Source organism: Beta vulgaris, chromosome 6, assembly GCF_026745355.1.
Source record: "Beta vulgaris subsp. vulgaris cultivar EL10 chromosome 6, EL10.2, whole genome shotgun sequence".
Classification (NCBI taxonomy): domain Eukaryota; kingdom Viridiplantae; phylum Streptophyta; class Magnoliopsida; order Caryophyllales; family Amaranthaceae; genus Beta; species Beta vulgaris.
Window position 1 is genome coordinate 71660663 of NC_079207.1, and position 20336 is coordinate 71680998.

Genomic DNA, 20336 nt, shown 5'->3' on the forward strand with positions numbered 1-20336 from the left:
AATCTGGGAAGTAGCTATAGCATGGAAGAACACCACGCAAGGATCAAGAGAGGAAAGAGCTTTAAGAATATTTGCAAACTCGGTGCTACAAACAGAGGTCTACGCCATCCTGCAAGCCATGAAGGACATGCAATGGAGATGCCATGACCTAATTATAAAAACAGACAATCTGGAGGTAGTTCAAGTGCTTTTAAATGACGACCGAACAGATAAGAGGATAGATTCCATATTAAGGGAAATAAAAAACATAGCTAGTACATTTCATTTTTTTTTTCATGTATTAAAGTTAAAAGAGAAGAAGTTAAACTAGCCCACAATCTAGCACAAAAAGCTAGAAAGGGTTAACAACTTCTCTCCCTTGTTTGTTTTACACATTGTAAAAAACAAACCCTTTTAATCTACAAACAGAAGGGTAGATGAGGGTGTGCAAGAAGTCCAGTAGCACAGGCTAGGGTTCCCCAAATTTACAAGTAACACCCTTCTAATACTCATGACTAGCTAATTAAAGAAGAAAATGAGAATCCTGTTGGAATCAAGGCTTGAAAAACCTTGTCTTCTTTTCATTAAATGTCCCACATTGCTTGTGGGAGGGAATACTTCCTTGCTTTTATATTCCCTTCTTCCTTACTCTTACTGAGTTGGTACATGAGAATTGAGATGCTTTTGTGGTTGGATGGTTAAGGGTATGTTGCCAGAGGTTTCAGACATTTTCTTGATACTTTACTTTGATATCCAATCATAAACCTATTTCATCGAAGTTGAAGAATCAAGGAATTTGTCTTACAGATTCTGATAACTCGAGAATGCTGCTGCAATGGCTGTTATAGCTGCTGATGAGCTGCTACCTTTTTCAGAAAAGTAGCTCTGTGTCGTTCATCCTTACTTGTTCAAGTAAGTGAATTGGCATTACCTTACTCATTCAAGTAAGCAAGTAGTCGAGTTCCTTCCTCCTTTCCACACGAAGTACAGTACCATAGTAGCGACACTGCGGAACATCCGGGTCTACAAGCCTTTCTCATTTCAGTGCTCGAGCTTGAGCTGATGTCAGCTCATGTCATGCTTGGTTTGGGTTTGCTATCACACACACGCGTCACCCGCCCCTTGGGTCTTGGGGAATAAACTTAACTTAACTAACTTTTTGGACCCAGGCTGGGCGCGTGGCGCGTGTGTGACTGTTGAAGATTGTAACGACGTTTTGATCGATTATCAGTGGTCTCCTACCACGACACAACCTTGAAATTATTGTCCTTCTGCCATTGCAATTGTCAGTTAACAACAATAATGTTGGAAGCATATTATATTAGATGAAATAACCCAAGTTGTTGCTTGACCTAAGCCTATTGACTATTACTAGTGAACTTCCTTAGATTTTCGAGTTCTCATGTATGGTGAAATAGGCGAAGTGACTCACGCATTGATATTCATGGTCCATTTTGTCTCACTAGTTTGTTACTCAGACCAAGAAAGAGGTCCACATATTATTATGGCAACCACATTATTTAATGTTAATTCATTCATGTAACAATTCTTTTAAAAGAAATAAAAACAATCATTCATAAAAGTTGTTTGGTACGTACACACATCATTTTCATATATATATGGACGTGCCCACGTATTTGCTCATGAAGAAAATGCTACTATGGTCAGCCTCTAGTTAAGAAATTTGCACTATCTTTATGTTCACAAGAATTGCAATTTACAAGTAACACCCTTCCACACTTAAACATTTTCGTCAGCTTCATACCACCACCTAGATAAGCTTGCTTGTGTCCTTTAAATAACAACAACATCTGCCTGTTTCTACCATAAAATTTATTACTATAGAATTTATTAGCTAAGCTTGTAAGCTTTTATGTTTTCTTCTTTCTAGCAAATAAAAAGTGAGCTATGGAAACCGACAAAGAGCAAATACATTCTTCTTGGTTGTCATGGTGTTGCTTAAGGAGAACTTCTTCCTCATTTTTAAGGCCTGAAAGAGAAGCTAATGGTGATGGGAAACATCAGCTTGTAATGGTGAACTCAAACCAGATAAAGCCTGGTGGATGGAAGTCTATGCCTTTCATTCTAGGTTTTTCTTTCCTCTATATATATGTCTCTCTTAAATTTTAGTATCTCTTTTTGAATTCTTATTATTTAGATATAACTATATAGTCTTATTACTTTAGAATGTCCAAAGAATTATCACATTTAAAGGGAAAATTAAATTTCAAGGTTTTTATTGTATATATCTTCATTTTTATCTATTAGGAAAATTTGACGAAAAAAACCTTTTAAAGCAACCTTTGCGGAAAAAAAAACCACAAACTTTTTTTTTTTTACATATTTAAGAACAGCCTAATTTCAAAGTGCGTGATTTCTAGCCTGCCACACATAGTAAACACTAGCTGTCAAAGCTGCATAACACACTTGTTGCTTCTTCCTACATTTGTACAATTGTACTTATTATGAAACGGAGGAAGTAAATATCTCTTTCACCGTAAGTATATGATCAGTAAGCCACTCATAACCCCTTTGTTGTCTATGGTTTTCCATCAGTTAACCACTGTTATTTGCACTGTACCCACTCTTCATAATCTCCTTCGCTTTACAGATTTTCCTCCATCCCCAACTAGCTGCACTTGGGGCCCTGTACTCCCACCAATTTATGTCCCTAATATAGACACTATGCATCTCTTGATCCATTCTATATATTTTTCGGTGTGGTTTTTGAGATACATGAGTGACCCTTTTATCTTCTTTTAAACCTCTGTTTCACAGGGGTGACCTTTTTATCTTCTTTTAAACCCCTATTTCATTAACTGCATCACAACTTCTACGCATCTTAAAAACCACACTGTAAAAGTAGAATAAGTTTTATCTTGAAAAAAAAAATTGTGGTTGTTTTTGCAAAGAATGTTTAAATTTTTTTTTTTTTCACTTGAACTTTTTGGCAAATTTTTTCATTTATTGATTGATTGGTCGTGTTTCTCATGATGATTATAACAAATAATTATAATAGGTTTTATTTAATATTAGGTAGACATTTTAAATAGGTTGGTGAAACCTGATCAGTAAGATGCATTCCTATCTTTATATAAACTGATTTATATGACTATATGAGTACCACAATAATTTCCCTTTAGGTTGTTTTCATTTCTTGAGAACAAGGTATCGACTAAAGATATACTTGGACTGAAAATAATTAATAAAAGGACGTAATAATAAAGATGCATTCAAGAGAATGATGAATAGATGGAATTGATTCCCTCTTACGGTTAATGCATCACCCCTAAGATATTGGTGGGCAATCTATACTACTCCTAATATAGTACTATATTAATAAAAAGTACGCTTAAATAAGAAACTATGCCACGTGGTGTTATTTTTTAACGTATTTACTTTATGCAAACCACATACAATAAAAAGATTAGAAAATTTATGATATAAGATTTAATTTAGGACTTCAAACTTATATATTAAAGTTTTAACCACTAATAAGAATTTGAGTTCGTACATAGACGAGATTCCCTGTAATTTTATGACAAGACATCTTATAGGAAACAAAAGTAATAGCAGACTCTGCTGGTGCATGCCGAAGAGGAGAAACGTACATCATGAGCAGCTTTCATAAACCTATGTTTCTTTTCCTTGTTAACTTTTCCATCGAGATATAGATGATAGAAATGTCCGATAAAATAAATCATCATAAAACGCATAGGTCTTGTTGAGCAAATAGAGTTTAGAGTTTAAAGTTTGTTGTTAAAGTTATAATTTTTTGTTAAGTAGTTTTGACTGTTGATTTGACAACTTTCTTTTATAAATGTGTTTGGTAACAATTAACTGATGATTAAAAGCTTATTGCCATTTGTTTGAGTGAAATGACATTTATAGACATTTTAATACAATGTGTAGTAGTATTATTAGAGATAAAAAAAAAGTCATTGCACATATTATTACCTAATCATATAAAGAAAAAGCTCCTATTAGGAGCTGCTTTTTCATTTTGAAAGTTCTCATTCTAAAACTCTGTCTAAAACTCTATTTACCAAACACCTCTTTTAGAGTTGTTGACTAGTCAAAACTCTAAAAAGGTCCAAAACTCTCTTTTTTCTCCAAAACTCTAATTGTCAAACATCCTCATAGTTAAAAATGGTCATATGTAGTGATTAAATAATAAAAAATACTTTTTCCGTTCTGATTTACCTGCAACATGGGAGAAAAGCACAATAATTTAGATGAGGAGAGAAAGAGTGAGAAAAAAAAAGATGATCCATATGATGAGGAGAGATAGAAAGAAAGAATATCCCCAAAAGTAAAGTTGTAAGTAAATTTTTATTTTGAGGGGATGTTGTAAGTAAATTGATCGAAAAATCCAAAATGATAAGTGTTGCAAGTAAATGAGAACACAACCTTATTGACTAGATTGTCCTTAGAGAACGATAAGTAGTAAAAAAGATTTGTTAATAGGTTATGAAAACTAAGTGTAACTTACCAAAGAACAATTCACCTAAATGACTTTAGAAAGAAAAAATCCAACATGAATATATACTAGTTCTGTTTCTTTTTAATTTATTCACTTCAATTTGGGGAAGAATTAACAAGAAAATCTTAAAGTGAGAGAAAAATTGAAAAGGTATATAGAGAAATTGAAAAATGAGATAGAGAACTAAACTAATTGGTGGAAAGAGAAATATTGAAATATGGGTTATTATTAAAAAGTAAATCACATGGATGAAAAAGATGAGAAAGTAAATGAGACATGTTAATTACTAAATATAGAAAAAGCAAAGAAAAACACAAGTAGATTAAAAGAAAAAGGAGGGAAGCAACGAAACAACCTCAGACTTACCACTAAGCAGAACCAAAAGGAACACTGTTAGTTTTTTTTTCTTCTGTCTAACCGTCTCAGATTAGTTCGAGTAATTATCATAACGTATTTTTATAAGTTCAAGAATATGTTTTAATAAATTGTAATTTGATTTCCTTTTGACAAAAGTTTCCAAAATCCAGTATGAAACAAAGATCGACTCTAACCAAAACCACTTAAAAAAGAAACTAAAACCGAAACTTAGAGCCTGTTTGGCAAAACTAGCGTTTTTAATAACTTTAACATGTTGCAAAACTTGTAGTTGTTGCCATGTTGGGGGTAGCTGCTAGCTCTCTGCTAGTATCTAGTAGTGATTAGTGTTTTATTTAGTTGTTTAAAATAGGTATATTTGCAAAAGTATGTAGCTGTTGAAATTATAATAAATAGTAAATGATGTTTATCCATTATGAAATGAACGACTACAATTTCATTAGCTGGCTCAATAGTGAAATTGAAGATTTATTTTTTCAAAGAACTACACATAAAAAGTAGACGACTTTTAAACTACTAGAATAAATATATAATTTTAAGATAATATTCAACCCTCAAAAAAAATTTACATTACCTATTTTAGCGAAAACGCTCGTAGAATTTGGAACATATAATATTGTAAAATATTAGTTACATTTTCCTAAAAAAAATATATTTAAATCACATTCTCACTATTATAGTGGAAGAACAATAAATTGCCATAAAACAAAGTAATTAATAAATAGAAAAAGGAAAAAGACATAAAGAGCTTTTTCTGGTGCAAAAGGGTAATAAAACAAGACCTAAAAAAAACAAAAAAAAAAAACTAGAGGATATTAAGTGACAAAACGAGACGAAGCCACATATAGTATTTAATCTCTAGACCGCTAACTATAAATCTCAACCGTTATTTATTGAAATTCTACAAACGTGATCCATAATCTACTCTAATTGCTATCCACTATTATAACCATTTATTGTACCAAACCCTCATAGTTTCTTCATTAGTAATTTAATCTTGTCCAATCACTATCCAATATCTAAAATGCTAGTGTCAAATAAGGCTTTAGAAAGAACAAGAACAATATAAGTCCAATCCTTTAATTGGTTTACCTCTTTTTCCATTTGCCTTTTCCATTTATATTTTTCATCGTGTATTATTCCTCCATAATTTAACTGCTACTAGAATTTTGGAGCACCATGATGTCACTTTAGTTAGTGTACCTAAAAGATTTTTTAGATGATGGATGTCTCAGTATCACTTAGCCCAAACTTAAAAGTAATGATAGACTTATCCTCTATAGGACGACACAAGCTTTTCTTCTAGAATTTTTTTCTAGTGAAAATGCTTTAATTTTAGCTAGTTATATACTTCCTTTATTTTTTTTATAAATGCAATACTTTGACTTTTAAATTATTCACACACAATATTTTGACAGTAACTTTTTACAATAATAAGAATAATGAACATATAAAATATTGTTGAACTTGTTTCGATTAATATTTTCATAGTATCAACTTTTTGTAAATTTTACAAATACATAATTAGAGATATTAATGATCAAAGTTGTGCGTTGACAAATGTGAAAGTCAAACTATTGCACTTATTTAGACACAGATATTAGTAAGAGATAGGAAAGTTGTACGCTTCACATGTACAATGCTCAGTTAGATAGATGTTCAATCTAGCCAAATAATCATATATACTCATAGCTAATAATCATCCAGGTTCAAGGAGGAGATCCACACTTTATACAATAAATATTTTAACACACATGCGCGCCCGCACGCGCGCACACACACATATATTTATTTCTATGATAATGATATATATAGCGATTAATTGAATTATCCTTAGCAAATTTGAATGTTCTACTATGCGTTATATATTCTGATTCAATTAGCTTTGTAAGACTCTAAATTTTATATATAACATAAATCTTTTGGACGACGGTGGCATATATAGCCATTATAATGCATTTATCAATGTCTAATTTTGATTATATTTTTCCCTGAAAATATATTGATACATTTATTTACATATTGTAACAAACACATACTTTTTGTTAAAGAATTATATAATTCAGGGCAAAAGCAAGAGTGATGCTCGTAATTCTAATTCTAATTCTATTTTGGATTCAGGTAACTTCAACTCAAAATTCCGTTAAATTGGATCCTATCCTAATTTATGTTCATTCAATTTTGAGAGGAGCAAACAAGTGCAGATTTCCTTTAGATCTACCTACCAATGTATATATATAGTCATATAGACATTAGTACAAGTCACATCCTAGAGGTTGATCATGGTTTGTGTGTATATATAGAGATATATGGTGTTGCTTAGAGATATTAAATACAATTAAATATCCCATAAATTGTTCCTAACTTTTTAGTTATCTAAATCTGAAAATCTAAACATTCTCAAAGACTTAGATTTAAGGAAGTCAAATAAAACAAAAGGGTCGAAATCAATGTGCTGCCTTCTATGAATCTTTAACACTTTTTTTGTTATCAATCTTTAGCACTTTAATAAGTGAGTGTATGGGTTATATATAGTTACGTGCCAAAAAATTTCTAATGGGTTGGGTAAAATTGTTTGTGGTGGTGCAGGAAATGAAACATTTGAAAGGCTAGCAACGTTTGGGGTATTAGCCAATTTTATGGTGTATTTGAGACGTGAGTATCACATGGACCAAGTGACTGCCACTAACGTCATAAACATCTTCTCGGGCGTTTCTAACTTTGCCCCTTTGCTTGGTGCCTTTCTTTCTGATGCCTTCATTGGCCGCTTTTGGGCCATCGCCTTTGGTTCTTTGGCTTCTTTTTTGGTAAGATATGACTCATTTTCGTCTTTTTTTAATAAAGATATTGATTCTATTTTGCAATACTAGTCGAAAATGAACTAAAATTGATAAGTTAACTGAAATTGATAAAATTAATCGGGAACCGATAAGGTGTTGGAATGGATAAGGTAGCTGATGAACTTAACTATTTGGCAAAATTAGTTGCTTAAGTTGATAAATTATTTTAGCAAAATTTTTTTGAGGCGAATTTTAGGAAAATTGGTTATTAAAATTGTAAGAAGATTTTTCCAAAATTACAACCACCTGATTTTGAATAAGTAAAAAGTTTTAACGTATCATTTAAGCCATATTAACCACCTAAAATTGTATTATGGGTACTTCTCTAACTCTACGAATCATTTTAGCACCTATAGATTAAAATATTTTAGCACCTTGTCATTTAAGGTGACTAAAATGCTTCCCCAAACAAAGCCAATTAGGTAGATTTACATACCACATAAGAAAGTAAATGACATGTCAAATATCGATATTAAAACAAACATCGCTTACTAAATGACAAAATGTGCAATAAAAGAACGAAGATAGTATAACCAATGATTTCGTGTCTTCTTTTACTTGATAGTTCTGTTTGGTAATACTAACTGAAAATAAACTGAAACTTATAAGTTAACTGAAACTAATAAGATAAAGCTGAAACTGATAAGGTGCCGAAACTGATAAGGTAGCTGATTAGCTCAATTGATTTTGAAAAGATAAAAATTTTTAACTTATCATTTAAGTCATTTTAAACACCTGAAATTTTATTTTAGTTCATCCTGAAACACTACTAATTATTTTAGTAGTTAAAATATATTACTACCTTATTATTTAATGTAACTAGAACGCTTCTCCAAATAGAGTCAATGTAAAGAAATGAAAGAGTAGGGAGGAAACAAAGTAGGTGGGTAAGGTGGGCCTAATTTAGGAAAATAATTGTTGTAATAATATATGTAGCAAATAATTTAGTAAAAAATTGTAACAAGTACTAGTTTGGGATGGAAGAAGCATTACATTGCATATTTTGGCTATGTCATTATACATGTCAAAATATATTTGGTTTGATGGGTGAGAGAACTGAGAATAAGCGAAATCGAGCTTAGTAAGCTCAAGACCTTCATTTTGACGAATGTTGGAGCTGCATGAAGAGTAATACGCAAAAATATAATCACCTTTTTTGAAACACGTAGTATATGGTTTGTATCTAAAGTAAAGAAAGCTTGTCCTTGCTAGGGAGCACATGGTCTTGTGGCTTATGTGAAGAGCGTTTGGCTTTTGTTGATAAACAACCGTATGGTACGGTGCTATTATTTCGGAAAATCCGTGAACTATCGGCTAGGGGTTTGGATTCGGTGGAGTTTGATGAAAACTTTACATAGTGGAGTTGAATCCTAACCTTATATTTTAAAATCAACGACTCAGATTTTATGGAAAGAGATAAGGAGGGGGAGGATTTTTGGGGAAAATAGGGGGGAGTTTTGGGAAAGAATATATAAACCATTGATTTTAAAATCAATGGCTACGATTTGTTAAACTCTACGTGGTAGAGTTATTTACTAACTTTACTGGATCTAAACTCATCGGGTAGATATGTTTGTTTAGGTGATTCATTTTACTAGTTTGTTTTCGAATAGGGTCTGACGTCACACGTCATATCTCTATTATATAAGTTAAGGGGAAGCTGTGATGTTCCCTTTTGAAAAGACTTTTTAACCCTTCATTCAATAAAAAAGATTACCTATTAAGATTTTGATATTTTCCTCAATCATATCCCTTCCTAATTGATGTATATCGAAGAAAGTTCAAAGTAGCTAAAATAAACTTTCATAAAAATATGTGTAAAAAAGTTTATGATTGAAAAACAAATTAACATAACTAAAGCATTTTTCAAATCAATTACAAAACAAAAGACATAAAATTATAGTTTTGCCTAAACTTTGAAATGCAATAATAATATACCAACATCCAACAAGTAATGATAATAATCGCTAAAATAATTCACGCACCATCGCGTGCAAAATAGGCTAGTTTGTATATGAAAGGAGGGAAAACTAACTGAATTAAGACGTGAGTGGAGTGTTTAAGGCAAACGTAAGAACCTAATCAAAGAAATCGGGTGTTGGGATTATTTGTAATAATTTAACTATTTTTATAGGCAAATTTTCAACTGAGATGATCTCGCCTTGAGTCGTCTCATCTTTAATAAGGGGTCATTTTTTGTTACATTACAATTGATCATTTAGTGAAACTACTAGTAATATATATGGACATGAATTGGTTGTTCGTTTACAAAACAAATTGATACTAACGTCTCTTTTTATATCAGGATCAAACCATATGAGAAAGATATATCCGAAATATCCATATGATACTTAATCTATATTTATACTAGTTTTGTGCTTCTTTGTCACCTCAATAAGATATATTATGTGTGATAGGCACACATAAATTATATACATAATATTTAACTTATAACATAGTACTTCCTCCGTCCCATAATACAATGCTTGTTTTTTTTACACGGTCTCCAAAACGTAACTTTGACCTTTTATATCTTCAATTTTGTATTATATAAAAAGTTGATATTATGAAACTACACATTGAGACGAATCTAACAAGATCCCACATGAATATGTTTTTTTATATATACAAATGAGAATATTTGATCAAAGATTTTAAAGTTTGATTGTTTTGACAGGGTATGTTGGCACTAACTTTAACAGCCAGTATCCCTAGCCTAACACCACCATGGTGCCCATACAATGACCACCATGACCAAATATCGGGAGTCCAACAAATGAGTTCATGCTTGAAGGCCAACGGTGTTCAATTAGGCTTCCTAGTGTTAGGCCTTGGGCTACTTTGCATAGGGACAGCAGGAATTAGGCCTTGTAGCATACCATTTGGAATGGACCAATTTGATCACACAACTGAAGAAGGTAGAAGAGGGATCAATAGCTACTACAATTGGTATTATACAACTTTCACAATTGTGGTAATGTTGACTCTTACTGTAGTAGTGTATATACAAGATTCAGTGAGTTGGGTTTGGGGTTTTGGAATTCCTACAATGCTCATGTTTTGCTCCATTCTTCTCTTTTTCTTTGGGATGAGATTGTTTGTGTATGTCAAGCCTCAAGGCAGCATCTTCTCTAGCATTTTTCGAGTTCTCGTCGCCGCCTATAAGAAGCGTCACCTTGAGCTTCCGCATGCCGTCGAGAAGGGTGTTTTCCATGATCCACCCCCTTCGGGAGTTCTTGAGTCAATACTTCCTCTAACTCATCAATTCAGGTACTTTTAAGGTCTTTGAAAAATAATACTTTATTCAACTTATGCATCCTTATATACATAGTTTTTATAACGTTTTGAAACTAAAAGGTAAAAAGTGAAACCATATCAAAGATTAGTACTTCATTCGTTGATCCTCAAATCATGTCTCATACACTAATTTTACCATCTATCTATACAAATATATTAAAAGACGTGCATAAACAAAAAACTTTGTCATGTGACGCTCTTTTTAGAGAATTCTAGTTCATGTAATCCATGTACAATAAAATATAGAAATTGCGTAATATAGGGTTTGATCCCGAGATCTCAAGTAGTACATATACTAAAGTCTTAACCACAATGCTAAATTATATTTAGTGTTATTATCATAAAGTATTATATTAATAAATAAATTTTTTTTCTTACCCGAGGCATAACCCAGGCCTAATAACTAGTTTTATTATTATTTATAATTACATATCATATCGAAATTATGTCTTGATGTGAATCTAACAAGAAGTGAATCAAAAGATTTTGATATATCCGTTAAAAATTTATAAGTTTGACCATAAAAGTCAAATACAACAATGATTTGAGTAGAGATGGAGCATTAACTTTTAAAATAAATATAATTATAATTATATTTAATTGAAATTAATAGTGCCACGTTTATATCAATGGAAATTACTTAGTGTAGTGACTTTGTTACTTTTGATCAAGGTTATAATGGAAATGAGTTCTTTATTGATATTGAGAAAATAACTAGTATTACTAACATCCACTATTACCTACCTTATCCTATGTACGTGGGAACTTCTTTTAAGAGCTTTAAGTTAATGGCTAAATATAGTTCGACTGAAAAGTGCTTTTATTATGATTGTGCTAGAAAGTAAAAAGTTGTTCCATGAGTCCATAGCAATAAGCTTTTCCTATGATTTATGATGGAAAAGTCCAGGAGATTTCAAAGTTGAATTGAGTTGGACCAAAATGAAAGTTGTGTCATAAAGTTCAATTGAAAGGCACCCTTGCTTTCACCATCACCGTCACAAATATGTATTCCAAACCATGATAAGATTCTCATTGGTTCATTTGAATGTCAAATTTTATAAAGTTTCCTTATCATAAACTTTCACTAATATAAAATTTAATATAAAAAAATCTTATTAGTTTCGTCTCAATATATATATTTATTTTGTTAACTTTCCATAATTTTCACTACGGTAGTGGATAACACAACAACAAGATTGGCCTAAGAAAGTCTTACTAGGGTAAAGAGATCAACTGATCGATCGATTTTTAGGTTATAGGTGTATCAAGATAAGAAACCAAGCTTTTTTTGATGGGAAAGTAAGAAACCGAACTTATAGTTAGGGTTTTTAATATAAAGTACCCGAATCACATCTTCATCTTTTTGGATTATATTATTATTGCTGCAAAATATGAATAAACAGAAGAATATATTAAAAATGCGTCTTTAAAAAATGTGTATAAGTAAATAAGAAGTTTATTAGAGGACAAAGGAGAAGTTAAGGCCCACAAAATAAGTAGAAAAACAAAAGTTGATTATGAATAATTCGTACGCTCTTCTTTCCTTTTTTTTTGTTACAATTCATTTTGGGAGAAAATCAAGGAAATTTTGCAAAAAAGCAAGAAATAAGTATAACCAAATAATGTTTTATTTTGAAAAATTTAAACGAGATATTACAATATTGTAGGAGAGAGGAAAATTAGGTAGGTGGGAAGGTTTCAGGTGGATTATTAAAATAGGTAGTGGGATATACTACCTCCAATCTTTTTCTATTCCAACAATGTGTTTGGACACGATTTTTTTAAAAATGGAAAAAGTGAGTAGTTTAGTATAAAGGGATCCCTTCAATTAACTAGAGTAAGAGAGAAATCAATTTTTAATAAAGTAAAAGCAACTTTATGAGGAAAGTGAGTAATTTATGGTGTTTTTTAGTAAGATAAAGTAAGGAAGATATTGTCAACTAAAGTCTAAAAGTGGAATTGTTGCAATTGATATGAAACTACCTAAAATGTTAATTATTATTGCAATAGAAAAAAAAAGGTAGTAAGATAGAAAAGTGTAAAAAGTTGATATGATAGATTATTATATAAAAAAAAGGTGAAAGTGTAACAATTAAATAATAACGACAAAAAAAGGAAAGCGTAACAATAAAAAAACAGAGGTAGTATATATGTATAAAAGTTTTTCAAGTGTACATTATATGTTTATGGAGAGTCATACTTCATAAGGGTGAATTAAGGTACGATATTTCTAATTCAAAATGCTGCCAAACCGTGTAAACTGTACCCCCTCCATCTTTTTAGATTGTTGTATTATGTTCCTCCGAGACACAACTTTAAACCTTAATATGTTGAGTCATGTACAAATTAAGATATATCTAGAACTTATGTTCGAATCCTCGTCTACTTCAATACATAAAAAGAACGAATAATGCAAAATTAGTAAATGTTACATAGCATATATATACATATCTAATTTATGGATTATCATCTGGCAGCTTCTTAAACAAAGCAGCTATAATCCGTGAGGGGGAGCTCAACATAGATACTACACCAACACCAGCAAGCAGATGGAGTTTATGTAGCATCCAAGAAGTAGAAGAAGTGAAATGTGTAATACGAGTACTTCCTATTTGGGCATCTGGGATAATTTGTTTCACGGCAGCTGCACAACAATCAACTTTCGCAGTCTCACAAGCCATGATAATGAACCGAAACATAGGGCCAAAGTTCCAAATTCCACCAGGTTCAATTGGCATTATATCCATGCTTGCCATAGGAGTTTGGGTGCCAATCTACGACCGTTTCCTCGTTCCATCCCTTCGAAAGATCACGAAACACGAACATGGCTTTACGCTCCTCCAAAGAATGGGAATCGGCCTCGTGTTTTCGATTATCTCGATGGTTGTAGCTGGTTTAGTCGAGCAAAAAAGAAGGAACACCGCAAACATTCACCACCAAAGGCTATCCATCATATGGTTAGTCCCTCAACTAGTCATGTTAGGGCTTGCTGAAGGGTTCAATTTTATAGCGCAGATTGAGTTTTACAACAAGCAATTTCCAGAGAATTTAAGAAGCATTGCTACTTCTATGTTCTTTATCACTGTAGCTGGTGCTAGCTACTTGAGCAGTGCTGTGGTGAATTTGGTACATAAATATACTAGTCGACATGGTAAGCCTGATTGGTTAACTAATGATATTAACCAAGGGAGGGTAGATTTCTTTTACTACTTGCTTGCTATAATGGGTGTTCTAAATTTTATATATTTTATAATTTGTGCTAGGAAATATAAATATAAAATACTTAGTAACGTTAACTTAGAGGTGAAAGAGATTGCTATTGTAGATCTTAATCGAGTTAAACATTGAAAAAAAGAGAGGGAGAGTTGTCTAAGGTGTATAAATATTTTGTGTAATAAGGTGAGTTTGAGAGTCTTGCTAATTGCATGCTTTATAAATAAAAAGTTACATTTTATATATAGTTGTGTAATAATTTCATCCATTATATTTTAGAGTTCATTCATTATAAACCTTGGTATAATACCATGTGTATGATATATTTAATGATTTAATGATATTTATTCTCATTTGGAACACTTTTCATACTCACGTTACAATCGAGTATATGATGAAAGTTTTACCATATTTAGAGCAAGTATGTTCCAATAATTTAGTCCACAATCCAATTACAGAGCTGGTTCAAACTATGTGGAGGCTCTATATGCAGGATATTTAAATAAAAAAATCATAAATCTTATTAATTAAATTAAATAATCATATTTTTTTTTCTAGCTTCTTATAGAATGAGGAACCATGAGACAATCATTACCTTGTCTTTGTAATCTCCCCTAAACCTAGATTTCTCTATAGCCGCCCCCTCTTCTCCTTTGTCCCTTCTTCATCAGTTAGGAACTGACATGGATGATTTTTTCCATGCATCATAGAGCTGATCAACTCAAGCATGGCCCGATTTTTAGGCGCAATTTTTGACCCGCGGTCGGGCCCGACCCGATTTTTTGGTTTGGGCCGGACTTTGGGCAAGCCAATAATAAAAGATTTTTGTCTAGTTTTTTGCTCTGTCCGATTTTGGCCCGAAAAGCCCGCTCATTTCTCCCCCAAAATAGCGGGATTTGTTTGGCCCGACCTATTTTGGGTGCGGTCCGGCCCATGATCACCTCTAATGCATGGTAAATCCCTTTTCCTCTCTTATTTATCAGTTTTTAGTTTATTTTCTTGATTTGTTGAGTTTTAGGTTTAGGGTTTAGGCCATTTTTTAAGATAAAATGATTTTTGGCTATATTATAGGACTCACTTTTGAAAAAATTTATAACAATTATTATTTCGATGCTATTAAATTTGCCAAACAAGTTAGATCATCAACAACTTTAGCAGTTTCAACACCTATTAGTTTCAGCTACTTGTCAGTTTTCGTTTACTTATAATTAAGTTACAGCTCCTTTTTAGCTAGTATCACAAGACTTTATCATTATATTCTTCTTTTCATTTTTGTTGATGGCCGACTTATAATTTAATACATTTGTTTCCACCATTACAAGGTTAAGAATAGCCACAATTTGTACAATTGGTGCTTCATGTTCGCCCTCTCGTGCACACAGCACGCACCTTGCTTGTTCGAGCATACTACACCACATGAGCTTATTGCGATTCCATCTCAGTCAATGAGTCATAAGAAAACAAAATATATTCTAATATCGTTCGAGATTATTCCACAAAATAAAAACACTCTAATGATAATCATTCGACATCAATCTATGCAATAGATTATGGACTAATCTAATTGTTGATTTTTTTCGCGGTTTTTTCACCAGGCACCCCTGATGAGGTTTCTTAATATTTACCTGGACCCTCGCGTTTTCCAAAATTCACCAGGTACCTGTAGTATAGAAAAAAAAAAACTTGTGGGTAGCGAGTTCAGTTTACATGGAATGCATTTGCCATATATAGGGTCAGATATAACGACTTTGCCACTAGTTTTTCTACTCTCTTGATTCAGAGCATGAATTTGTATCGATTTGTAAATTGGGGACTCCAACCGGGCCATGCTATTAGTAGCAGCAGTTCAACAGAATTGCAGTATTGTGGACCTTGACATTGCTCGTGATGATGAAACAAAGCTTGAGAAAATCATGGAAAAAGGGAGGCGCTGCGCGAGGGGTGTGGGTTGGGGAGGTGTTGCGCGAGGGGTGGGGGTTGGGGGAGGGGTTGCGGTGGGGAGGGGCAGGGGTGGTGGGAAGGGACCAAGGATGGGGTGGTGGGGTTTCTTAATATTATGTTTTGATACCATATTGTTGCAGTTTTAGGCCGAAATCGCATCATCTTTATTTTATATTTTATCTTTGTTTTTATGTGATATATTGTTGCATATGGGTAAAACCGCAGCAATACCACTTCAGTAATAAGCAATTATTCTACTAGTGATGCATAAGAATCATATAACTTCTTCCAGAAATAGGTCTGTTTTTCGAGGCGTTGAATGGAGAGATTATTTATCCCTGGCCTGTATTTGTGTCACGAGATTTGAAAAAGTAGGAACGAGTGTTGTTTAGAGAACTTTACCCTTTTCCCAAAGAGATCGCACTATTTCTTCAGCTTTAAGACTTGCTTCGGAGCGAATCCATGTCCTAAACCTCCTCCCTAACCTGAATTCTCCTCCCTTTGACCCCATGGTTTCTTTTCCTTCTATCCGGAAGCATATGAATGTTATGCATGTTGATGTGGTTGGTGTTGGGGGTGATTTGAGACTACAAAGGGAATTGTATCCTTGGGTTTGAACAACAATGGTTCGCTATTATTGGCCGAAATCTTTGCAATTCATACAGGTGTAAGCATTGTCATAAATAACCAATATACTAATATGATAATTTTTTATGACTGTTTGGGAGTTGTTATTTGCATTTGTTCCATTGATGCGACTATTGATAAATATATGAGTCTAATTCTTACATGAATAAATCTGAGAAACAGCTTCTGGGAGTCAAAATTGAACATTGTGGTAGAAAACTTAACCATGTGGCGGATGTATTAGCCAAAAACAGTAGGCACTCAGATATTAGTAGTGTTTTAACCAGGACTTTCCCTTACCCTCTAGTTATTGTATGATATTTATCTTGATGATGGTAAGACACTCTTTAATTCTATAATATAATGTTAGTTGCTTTGTCAACCAAGAAAAATAAAGTAGTAATTATAAAGTCTTTGTACCCTCAATTTCAAATAATAAAACATGAAGAACTAGTGTTAGTTGTTACTGTAGATATTTTTGCAAATAATTTTTTTGAAGAATTATATGCAATCTATCAATACAAATATATTAAAAGCCGTATCTAAGGAAGTATATGTATCACGTGGCACTCTACTCAAACTTCAAATGTAAATGTTTTATGTTCATGTATCCCCTTAATAAAAAAAAAATTGTGTAATTGCAGGGTCTCTAACATGTAACCTTTGAAATTAAAAGTAAGAGCATAATCATCAACACACTATGACTTTATTGTCTAATGTTTGAAATAAAATATGATAAAGTCTTATAATAAACAAACTTGACTAAAAAGACTTAAACAAGTATATACATCTCTAACACTCTTATTAGTTTATTACGTAACTAACAAGAGACTATTGATGTCATGTTTTCTTATCACAATTCATTTTGAGCTATTATTTTAAACTTAAACCTTTCAAAAGAAAATTAGGGCTTGTTCTCCCCAACTTATTTTCAATTCAGTTCAGCTCCAATAAGTTCAGTTCAGTTCAGCTCCAATAAGTTCAGTTCAGTTCAGCTCCAATAAGTTCAGTTCAGTTCATATCAGTTCAGTTCAGATCAGTTCAGTTCAGCTCTATTCTTTTATAACCATTTTTTTAAATATTATTATTATGTTGGTATAATCTATTTTACTAATTACTATTATTATTATTATTATTATTTAAATATATATCATTACTATTAAGTATATTATTATTGTTGTTTCTATATATTTTTTTTTATTATAACTTTACTAATTATTATTACTATTATTATTAGGAGGAACATGGTTTAGGTCAAAGCACAAATAAACCCACTTTTTTTAGCCCATAAACCAATCAAATCGCGTCAAGACGTTTATGATGTAATTTTCGCGGTCCAACCCAATCATTATTTTATTACTAAAATTTTTATATTATTAAATCTAATTATTAAAACAGTAATATTAATTTACTTCTTTGATATTATTGTTATTATATATCATCGTCAAGTATTAATATATTAATACAAAAATATAAAATAATTATTATTAATTATCATTATTATCATTAATTATTATTATTATATAATTTATGATTATTAATATTATTTATTTATAACTATCATTTAAAAATATTCAAAATACTACTATTATTATTATTCATTATTATTACTTATCATTATAATTATTATTTAATATTCATATTATTATTGTTTAAAATATTATTTATATATTTATTACATTCAATTTATTTCAATGTAATTTAATTCAATTCAAATCAATTCAGTTCGGTTCGGTTCGGTTCTGATAAGTTCAGTTCAGTTCAGCTCCGATAAGTTCAGTTCAGTTCAGCTGTTTTATGCCGAAGAGAACAGGCTCTTACTTATCATGTCATGACGTAAACTTTTCAATTTATTAATGGACAAAAAATACAAAAAGTGGCAAAATAAATTATAAAATTTTAAAAATAATAACATATTTGTTTATTTGTAACTAACCCGGGTGATATCACCCGAACCAAAATACTAATTAAGATCTAAAACTCACATCATTACAATTTTTTTTTGTGAGAACCCATCGTTACATTGTGTACTACAGATTTTATCGTATAAGCATCTAATTGCATGAGCTAATTGATCAGTGCGTAATGGCGTGAAAAGTGTCTGCTCAAGTAGAAACTCACTAAAAAGGCATGCAACATCTCCTCGTTCCTAAACCCTCATGATTTGCCAATTTTAGAGATTTTCGTTAGAAGTCATGAAAGTGTCCTTTATGGAAGATGTGTCACTTGAAACTAGTGGATAGAAATTTCAAAGAAAAATACTTCTGTAATTTAAAAGAGGACTGTTAAGGTAGAATTTGATAGCGACCCTAAAATTCTTGACCAACTATATTCTCATTAATTGATATACAAAAACACATAATATGGGATCTTTTTATTATTATTAGGAAAGATAATTGGTCCGAAGATCAGCTACTAATTTGTAAAGCACGCCAACTCATATGCTGAGTACAAGGCTAAACAGTCCATAAGTAAAATGCCCCAACATATTATTGGGATGAGGATTGAAATTTGAAACCCTGGACAATTCCCTGGAAATTGGGGTGGTAGTCCACTGAGTTACCACCTCTCCCTCAATCATGGGATCTTATTAAGTTCGTGTAATGTGTAGTTTGATAATATCAAGTTTTTATAATTTTCATTGATACATAACTAAAGATATTAATATCAAAAATATATGCATCGAAGATCGTGCAAAAAGAAACATAAACTAATTTGGGACAGATGGAGTATTATCTAATCCATGTCGATATAAATAGAGATGTTGTGCCATATGAATGTGATGATTGAATATCATTTAATTGACTTGCTTCTCTATAGGTTATGTGCAATATATATTTTGTTCTCTAGAAAAAGCAAAAACACAACTCTTGTTTGATTGATTCTTGTATACGTAAACAATCAAGATCAATATTTTTTACGTCGTATTTCAAAAATATTATCGTAATTACTCAGTTGCTCTAGTAAGTCAGTAAATCATTTTTGGCAATATCTATCTAATATCAAAAAGGATTTTTCTAATCTTTGCCACAAGACATAGTTTAAGAATAACAAGATTTCATTAAAAAAAATATGATACAACAAAATTCCATTTGAGGATAATAAATAAGTATATATAATGAACATAGAAATAATCACGTAAGATATTTTTAATTTGTTTCAATTTCAAAATGAAAACTTTTTGCATAATAATATCTTACTTCCTTCATTCCGAATTAAATGCAACAATTTCATTTTTTTCATTATTCACATTTTTCACTTTGATTAAGGTTTGTGACCTGTACGTAATGAAAAACGTATGATCTTGTTAGATTTGTCTCGTGACGTACGTACTTTCATAAAATATAATATTTTTAACTTTTACTTTTATGTAATTATAGATATTTGTAGTCAAAATAATATATTTCGACATGCGTAAAATTGAATTTGTTGCATTTTAATTCGAAACGGATGAAGTATATATAATTTTTAATGATCTTAATCTATACCATAGGTCCCACAAGGCATGGGTTTGAAAAATCCTATCCAAAAAAAAACTCCATAATAACTCATGACCAAGTACCAATGTGTTTAATTAATAT

The 20336-nt window shown here is 31.6% G+C and overlaps 1 protein-coding gene across 1 annotated transcript; it reads left to right on the plus strand.

Annotated features, from left to right (window-relative positions):
- Window positions 1-1665: 1665 nt before the first annotated feature.
- Window positions 1666-14549, plus strand: LOC104897989 (protein NRT1/ PTR FAMILY 2.12). The gene is made up of 4 exons (XM_010684976.4): window positions 1666-2068; window positions 7427-7644; window positions 10355-10947; window positions 13452-14549. The coding sequence occupies exons 1-4, from the start codon at window positions 1888-1890 to the stop codon at window positions 14320-14322; spliced, it is 1863 nt and encodes a 620-aa protein (XP_010683278.2). The 5' UTR covers window positions 1666-1887; the 3' UTR covers window positions 14323-14549.
- The last annotated feature ends 5787 nt before the right edge of the window (window positions 14550-20336 follow it).